Source organism: Mesoplodon bidens (assembly GCF_964165515.1).
Source record: "Mesoplodon bidens genome assembly, chromosome: 7".
Taxonomy (NCBI): Eukaryota; Metazoa; Chordata; class Mammalia; order Artiodactyla; family Ziphiidae; genus Mesoplodon; species Mesoplodon bidens.
In genome coordinates, this window is record NC_138164.1 from 56,490,101 (window position 1) to 56,499,900 (window position 9,800).

Consider the following 9,800-nt stretch of genomic DNA (forward strand, 5'->3'; position numbering starts at 1 on the left):
AAAGTTCAAAGACAAACCTTAGCAAACCAACCTTTGAAAACAAACCTTTGAGTAGTAGGAAAAACTTAAGGGAACTCTCAAAGGCTAAGCCTTCAGAGTTCCTTCTTTGTTATCTGGACCTAGTCTCCTGGTGGCAATACTGTGGAATTATTTTGGTCTGGCTTACATTAGGTGGGAATGAAGCTTTTCTAGATCCCAGCATCACTATTTCCAAAGATAATGATAACCCTGTATAAGAGACACCAAGTCTTCCATAGAAAGTAACCTGGCCTGTCAATACCACCATCAATTGCATTTCCAGTTGAGTTCATGATACCTTCTGAGATGTTAATTTACAAGGTGATATTTTTTTAAATGTATAATTTAACAGAAGAAAAAGAAAACACCCTCTAATCAGACTCCCGAAATAATGAACAGAGGAGAGGAAAAAGTGAAACTATATTTCCTCAGGTATCTTCATCCTGAAATATACACACTTAATTTGAACCCAGCAGATTTTTGTGAAAATGCTATACTTTGTGACTCTAGAAAATTATAAATTAAAGTTGGCATTAATCGACATTCAGGTATTTTATATTTAAGATAGTTCTTCACATAAAATAAGACTAATGGACAACATAAACGCCCATCACATATGTTCCTGAAATTATTGTTTTGTAGTTTCTGGATTCACATTGTATTCATTTCAAAATGACTGATGTATTCTAGCTATCAATTTTCTCATGGCCTCTTTCACCTCTTTGTTCCTCAGACTGTAGATCAGAGGGTTCAACATGAGGGATCACCACTGTGTAGAAGACAGACACCACTTTAATATGTTCAGGTGAGTGGCTCGACTTCCGTATGATGTAAACAAATGTGACTGTCCCATAAAACAAAGTAACTGCAGTGAGGTGGGAAGTGCAAGTAGAGAAGGACTTGTGCCTTCCCTCTGTAGAGTGTATCTTCAGGATTGTGTGGAGGATGTACAGATATGAAACTATTTTGGTAAACAGTGTGATTACAGTGATTGACCCAGCTGAGATGGCAGGAGATATTTCAGCAACATAAACACGGGTACAAGAAAGCTTCACTAGTGGTGGCAGGTCACAGAAGAAATGGTTGATTTTATTTGGTCCACAGAAACTCAGACTCAATAAACATCTGATAAATGATGAAGCATTCACACATCCTCCCAAATAGGAAGCAATCAGTAAGATGACACAGACCCTGGGAGACGTGTGTGTAGAGTAGGGAAGTGGGAAGCAGATGGCCACATAACGATCATAGGCCATGGCAGCCAACAGGAAGCACTCAGCTGTTCCAGAGATAACATCAGAGCCAAGCTGAGCTATGCAGCCAGTGACAGGGATAGTAGTTCTTTCTTTTAGGAAACTCACAATCATAATAGGTGTGACTGATGAGGAGTACCCAAGGTCCACAGAGACCAAATGGGTGAGGAAAAGGTACGTTGAGGTGTGAAGCTGAGGGCTTCTTTGGATTAACATGATTATGCTGGTATTGCCCAACATGGTAGCAACATAGATTCCTAGAAAAACCACAAAGAAGATGGAACAAAGTATAGGATTCTCTGTTAACCCCAAAATAATGAATTCTGTCATCATTGTGTGGTTTCCAAGCTCCATCTTATTTGGAATGATGCCTGTTGAAATAAAACCCAGTGGATATTAAAATGAATTGAGTGATCTCATAATTAATATATTTACCAGCCAACCTATCAGAAAATCAAAACGTCGACCTCACTTTTGTCTAATGCTTTCACTTTACAAAATGTTTCCAAATGTATTTACATTATGCATGATTTGAGAATATTAATGTCCATTACCTTAAGGCCAAAGATACAAAGGGACCAATGACTCAGATCAGAACACAGCACTCACGTTTGTATCATTTGATCAATTCAGGTTGTTGAATGAACACTTACAGCAATTGTATTATTAATTATACTTTAGGTACTGTATAGACCTAACAAAAGAATACATTTCATAGTCATACATGAGTAAGGTATATATTAGAATATGTTGACAAAATGCCTACATGTGTATATTATACCAGCCACACGAGAGCAAAAGAGTAATACACAAATGTTAAAAATATCAAGAAGTCTTTTCACCTAACAAAATATTAATGAATAGGTTTAATCATAAAAATGCAAAAACTGGGGCCTGGTGGCGCAGTGGTTGAGAGTCCGCCTGCCGATGCATGGGACACGGGTTCATGCCCTGGTTCGGGAAGATCCCACATGCCGTGGAGCGGCTGGGCCCGTGAGCCATGGCCGCTGAGCCTGCGCGTCCGGAGCCTGTGCTCTGCAATGAGAGAGGCCACAACAGTGAGGGGCCCGTGTACCGCAAAAAAAAAAAAAAAAAAAGCAAAAATTAAAATTAAATCAGATTTTCATTTTAAGCCATACTGTGTACATGAAATATCTGAAAATGTTTTCAACAGAATACTTGGGTAAACTATTAAATAAAATTTTTAAATGTTCAGAATACAAAAGTGAGCTTTCATGTGATAAGGGAAATCTCCACCAACCAAAAATGATGTGAGAATTGATAATCAGCAAAATAAGCTGAACCCGAAGTGCGACTGTCTAGACTTATTTGCCAGTCTCCACGAGTAATGACCTGGTGCTTTAATAGCTGTGCAGGCATTGGAAATAAGGGTTTGGTGGTACTGTGCAAGTTGGAGAGTTTAAACTGAGACCTTCATGCCCTTCCCCACATTTCTACTCATAATTCAAGAGTCCTTTCCTTCAGCCTCAGTGTAATGATAGTCTTTAAAATATCCTCTTACTAGTCAAGGGAGATGAGAATTTTCCATCTCTGCTTAGTCCCTTGGAGAAATAAAACAACAACAACAATAATCTTGTATCTTCAGAAGTAACTGTAATTGGTTTATCCTGATACAGGTTTGGGATTTGACTTTACTTTCTTTGTTTAGTGTAAAACCCCAAACTGAATTATCATAAAGTAGTCATACATGGGCAGTAATGTACAACAGATTACTGTAATTCATTAAAGATGTGTTATATTGGGCCTCCCTGGTGGCGCAGTGGTTGAGAGTCCGCCTGCCGATGCAGGGGATACGGGTTCGTGCCCCGGTCCGGGAGGATCCCATATGCCGCGGAGCAGCTGGGCCCGTGAGCCATGGCCGCTGAGCCTGCGCATCCGGGGCCTGTGCTCCGCAACGGGAGAGGCCACAACAGTGAGAGGCCCACGTACCGCAAAAAAAAAAAAAAAAAAAAAAAAAAAGATGTGTTATATCAAAGGTGTATCTGTGGTAGATTAAAGATGAATGCAAATTTTGTTCTACTACTCCCACTGAGGAAGGAGTCTAATTCTCTATCAATTAAATTTAATCAGGAGTTAGTAACTTGTTTGACAGGCTGAAGTTCTGGGACTTCTGAAGCTAGGTCACAAGAAGCCTTGCAGTTTCCTTTTAGGATTCTTGGAATGTTCATCCTTGGAACCATCCCTCTGGGACCCCAGCTGCCATGTTGTGAGAAGCCTAAGTCACCCACCTGGAGTAACAATGTGTAGTTGTTCCAGTTGACAGTTACAGCTGCCCTCCCAGCAGATGGCTAACATCAACAACTAGCCAGTCCAGTCCAAGCATGTGAATGAAGGCCCCAGCTGGGAATTGGATCTTGTAGCCTCAGCTGTCCCAAGTGATGCCACATGGATCATAGCTAAACCACCTAGATGAACCCTTCCCAATTCCTGACCCATAAAATTGTGAGGAAAAATAAAATGGTTCCTGTAAACCATATTTTGGTGTAGTTTATCAGCAATGGATAACTAAACATTGCCTAAAAGAGCAAAATGCCAATACTGTCTGAAGAGGCATATCTTCATCAAAGTCCCAAAGGATCCCACACTGATAAAGCTGCACCAGAGATAAATGAATAATTCAAAATTACCCCACACAAGAAGAAATAAGCCACCATGAATAAGAGTTAGCACAAATAAATAAATAATTATACCCTAAGATTTCAGATAATAGAATTATCTAAAACAGAATACAAAATAATTATCTTAAATGTTTAAAGAAATAAAATACATTATTAAAAATCAGAAAGATTCAAGGTACTATATGAGAAAGCAAATTTTATAAAAGAATAAAAAAGAACTACTAGAAATGAAAAATATTGTCATTTAATTAAAACTCAATAAATAGTTTAAATAGATAAGACACAGCTTAAAAGAAGATATGTAACCTAGAAATAGATGTTAAGGTTTTGTTGAGAAACAGAGAGACCAAAAATAAAATTGAATAAATAAAAGAGAAATTACTTGAGAAGATAGAATGAGAGGGCTCATTTTTACATTCAATGAAAGTTCCAGAAGAAAAACTTCGAAGGAATAAGAGAGAGGTAGTTTTTTACATAGACAATGACTGAAAATCATTTTTGATAATGATGAAAAATATGAATTCTCATATTTAGCAAGCACAACTTCTGACAAGTAAAATAAAAAGAAATGCTCACATAGTAAAACTAAAAAATAGCAATGAAAAAATATTTAAATTAGCCAATGATAATAGATAATAACCTATGAAATCATGAACATTGAGACTAACAGCAGACTCTTCATCAGTAACAATAGAAACCAGAAGACATTGACATAATAACTTCAAAAGCATGAGAGAAAATAATGACCAGAAAGATTAGCCAAAGCAGAACTACAGTTGTCTGCAGACATTTTTTTATCTGAAATTCAATAACTAGAGGTAGCATGAAGAGAATAGATAGAAAGAAAAAATTGCAATATTTATCATAAACAGAACATCAATAAAAGAATTTTCAAGTCAGTGAAGAAAGAAGGAAAATGAACCAGAAGGAAGGTCTTAATACACAGGAAGGAATGTGTAAATATACTGGCAAATATGTGAATAAGTATAAATAAACATTGAGTGCATAAAACAGTGATAATAATGATTAATTTGGATGTAATAATAATAATAAAACTAGACTTCTGGATTGCAGGACAGTATATAGGTGTTTAGAAATAAATTATCACTCCTTCCTAACAAGAATATAAAGCTGAATAAACTGAAAAACCAACTCTTCTTAATCCATAAGAGAAGTGACATCACAGGGCAAGCCACTGCCCCCAAAATTGGAGAGACAGACAGGCAGCTACAGAGGATCACAGCTTAGTGGAAAAGAAATCCATGAGCAGAAATCTCCTCAGGAACCAGTACTGGGTTAGGAAACCCTCAAATGTAGTTGATTAATTGCTGGAGGCTCAATGTGGACAAGCTTGAGAAATAAAAACTCCAAGGGGGCTCAGTCATGTGGGGTTCCTCACTTATGAGTTTTACCTCCAGGAGCTCTTACCATGTCCTCAGAGTGAATATCAGAGAAAAATCCCCTCAGACTTCCAACAGGGGAAGGGAGGAGAGGAACCATTTTGATATATGCCAGAGAGTTCTGTTCTTCTTAACAGGGTCTGTCCTCAGGAGAAACTATTTGACCAGAGCCTAACCTACCTGTGGTAAGGAAAATACATAACTCTAGTCTCTTCCACTAGGAGAAAGGAAATACACAGCTCCAGCCCCTTCTAGCCATTCTCTCCCATCTAAGGAGAAAAAAACTGAGAAGCATTGGTGAAATTCACGGTCCAGGGGCATGGGCTCAACAAAAACTGAGACCCAATCATAAGACTGTGGCACACTTCCTCACCCCCCAACACCTTACTACAACATTACTAAAGGCCTATTTACTGAAGTTTCTTTTACCTAGTACATCATGTCTGCCATTTTAAAAAAATTCAAAGCATGCTAAAAGGCAAAACATACAATTTGAAGAGACTAATCAAGCCATCAGGCCCAGAGTCAGATATGGCAGGAATGTTGACATTAGCAGACCAGAAATTTAATTATCAGACTAGGGACATCACTACAGATCCCATATACATCAAAAGGATAATAAAGAAATACTATGAACAATTTTATGCCCATAAATTTGATAACCCAGATGAAATGAACAAATCCCTTGAACACAATCTACTAAAACTCACTCAAGAAAAAACAGATGATCTGAATAGGCTTATATCTGTTAAAGATATGGAATCAGTAATTAATAACTTCCCAAAACAGAAAGCACCATATCCATATGGGTTCACTGGTGAATTCTATCAAACACTTAAGGAAGAAATGATACCAATTCTCCACAATCTCTTCCAGAAGATAAAATCAGAGGGAATACTTCCTAATTCATTCTATGAGCCCAGCATTACCCTAATACCAAAACTAGACAAACACAGTACAAGTAAAGAAAACTATAGGACTGTATTTCTCAAGAATATAGATGCAAAAATCCTCAACAAAACAGTAAATTGAATCCCACAATATATAAGGCACAAAACTACATATTCCAGAAGTGTTTGAGCAAACATGACATGGGGAGAAAAAAAAAACTCTCATAATACATAGATGATATCATAGTCTGATCTATATAGAAAATTTTAAAGTGTATAAATTAATTACTATGATTAAAAAGTTTGGCAATGTTTTTGGATTTAAGATCAAAAATTTAAAATAAATGACAAAATTCCACTTCCAGAAAGATGGAGTAGTACATTTCCCTATTCGTACTGTTAAGAATAATTTTAAACCCTGGATATCATATATGAAATAAGCATAAGGAGACTCTAAAAGGTGGAGAATGGAATACAGACTGGCTAGGAACCCCGGGACCAAAAGAATGACATAGAAGTGAGTTGCCAGGCTTTTCTTTTTGTCTCTTATATCCCAGACTTGGGGCTGACAAAGGCAGCAACTTAAAAGCACCAACAGGTGAAGACCAAAAAATAGCCCCAACAAAGTTTAGTTCTTTCTAGCCAAAGAACTGGAGAGGAGGCAGCCTAGTAAGACAGAAAACTTTTGGACAATAAGTGTTCTACTCCAGCTAAATATCACATGCACACAAAAATCCAAGTCTCACTCCCGCCAGAAAAGGATGAATGGGGAGCCTAGACTTCCATATTCACCAGGATATAATGAGATATCTCAACCCTCTGCTAGGATGGTGTCAGAGACGACTGAGTAGGAAGCTAAAACTTTAATCTCCTCTGCCCCTCAGACCACACTGTCATTGGAGACCCCATGGGCAACCTAAACTTCTATCCCCATCTGACAATAATAAGGTAGCACCCTCACTGTCCACCTTTCCCCAACAGAGCAGTGTTGGAGGAGACCAGTTGCACAGAAGATTTAAGGGGGAAAAAAAAAGTTTTAAGGAATATTCAGAGTCTCATGATGTAATACCCAAAAGTCAAGGACTCAGCTGAAAATCACTCATTATAACAAGAACCAGAAGAATATCAACTTGAATGAGAAAAAACAATCAACAGTCATTAACACCAAGATGACAGATGTTGGAATTATCTGACAAGGATTTTAAAGTAGTCACCATAAAAATGCTTCAACAAGCAATCAAAAACATAATTGAACTATTTTTTTAAATATAAAGTCTCAGCAGAGAAATAGATATAAATAAGATGCAAATGAAAATCTTGGAACTGAAAAATATACCTCAAATTAAAAACTCAGTGAATGAACTCAACAGCAGAATGGAGGGGATCTAGGAAAGAATCACTAACATAGTGGCTAGAACCAAAGAAAGAACCCATTCTAACACTGAGAGAAAATAGACTAAAAAAAATGAAGAGAGACTCAGGGAACTGTGGAACTATAACAAAAGATCTAACATTTGTGTCATCAGTCTTAGAGGAGAAAAAAGGTGGTGTTGAAAAAATATTTGAAGGAATAATGGCTTAAACTTTTTCAGATTTGGCAAAAGACCCAAAACTATACATTCCAGGACGTTTGAGCAAACCACAAAAGTATAAACCCAAAGACATCTACACCAAGATACATCATAATCAAATTTCTGAAAACTAAGGACAAAGAAAAAATTTGGAAACTAGTGAGAGAGAAATGGCATGTTACCTATAGCAGAAAACCAATTCAAGTTATAGCCAAGTTCTTATCAGAAACTATGGAGGTCAGAAGGAGAATTTGTAGGTGCTAATGAAAGAAACTGTCAACCATGAATTCTATATCCAGCAAAAATATCTTTCAGGAATGAAGAGAAAATTGAGACATTCTCAGATGAAGGGAAGCTAAGAGAACTGATTACCAACAGACAAAAGCTAAATTAATGGCTAGAGGAAGTTCTTTAAATATAAAATAACTTAAAGAATATTGAAACATCAGGAAGCAAGAAAGTAAAACAAGTTAAAATATGGATAAACAAGATATTCTCCTTCTTCTCCTTAAGTTTTCTAAATGATGTTTGATGATCATAGCAAAAACTATAAGACTGATGTGGTTCTTAACATATGTAGAAGAAATACTTGAAACAACTGTAGTGTAATAAACAGGAGAGAGTAAAGAGACAGAAACATAAAGGGAGAAAAGGCTTCTGCTCTTCACACCCATTCATATGATTATGGCATAGATTTTGTCATTATCAATAACTTTATCAATTCCAAAATAACAATTTCAGACATTCCACTCTGTCAGTGTCAACTCTAGGTCCATTGTTCAAAATTTCTTTGATCCCACTGGAAGCACCAATCATTGATGCAACCATATTTTCAAACTCTGCCCTCTGTTATGTCTCCACATCCCTTCTTACCTAGTTAGGATTCCACAAATCATCATTATAATCATTCCTGTGGTTACATCTCAATTTCCTTGCTGCTCTTCTCTTTCATTCTCATAAAAGTGATTGAAAGCACTTTTCAGCTTACTCTATACCTATACTCTAATATCAAACTGTGTCTTGAGAAAAACACACAAATATGTTGACTGGTATCACTAAGTTCTGACCACAATCTTCAAGTTTGCCTACATAGATGTCCAGTTATACTATATTTTCCTAGTAAATTCATTTTTTTATCCTTCCATTCCAACCTCATGTCTCATATAAAGAGTGAGTAAACTGTGGCCTACAGAGATTAGAAAAGTTTGTCTTTATCATACATATTATTGTTAACTAAGCTGAAAACTGGAACATATATTCCATTCACTAATTGATGACTACAGCTGAAGAGCACATAGCTTCCATGCAGTTGTCCAAAGAAGAAAATCAGATATCAGAATGCATACTGGATTCATTATATCTAGGAAAATATCTAAAAGGCACAAATTATTTTTCATTTAAAAATATTTATTGAGTGCTTTCTGTTTGTCAGACACTCATCTAGGTATTTGTGAGTTTCTGCTAAAAGAGACAAGAACACTGCCCTCTTATGTTGTACATTCTATTGTGGAGAGCAGACAATGCAAAAAGAAGGGAAAAAAAGTAATAAGCAAGAAATTTTAGACAGTGATAAGTGCTATGCAGAGAACTAAAATAAGGTGATTTGATAGTGAGTTTGTGGCTAATGTTAAATTGGTCAGGAGAAACCTCTATGTAGAGGGGGCATTTAAAATAAAGCATAAATGACACAAAACAACCACATGAAGATGAAGTTTAAACATTATTCTAAGTCAATGGGAACAATGCAAAGTCTTAATCAGAATGTCGTACTCTAATTTACATAATAATAAGATAACTCCAGCAAATCTAGGGAGACTAAATTGTAGAGGAGTAAGAGAATTAACAGAAAGCCCTGCTAGAATGTTGTAGTAGTCCAGGTGCAATATGGTGCTGGCTTGGGGGCAGTAATAAGAAATGAGGATAGTGGACATATTAGGGAAATATTTGATGTGTTAAAGGGGAATATGTAGTTGAGTCAGGGGAAATATGAAGAGAATGCCAATACAAGATTTTTTAAAAAGAGAAGAAG

General features: G+C 36.6%; 1 protein-coding gene across 1 annotated transcript; it reads right to left on the bottom strand.

The window, feature by feature from the left end:
• Positions 1 to 602: 602 nt before the first annotated feature.
• LOC308620448 (olfactory receptor 5P4-like) lies at positions 603 to 1,625 on the bottom strand (the record flags this gene model as incomplete). Its single annotated transcript, XM_081240017.1, is given in 2 exon segments — positions 603 to 775; positions 777 to 1,625. Coding segments are annotated over 2 exon segments (939 nt in total). The 3' UTR covers positions 603 to 685.
• Between the last annotated feature and the right edge of the window lie 8,175 nt (positions 1,626 to 9,800).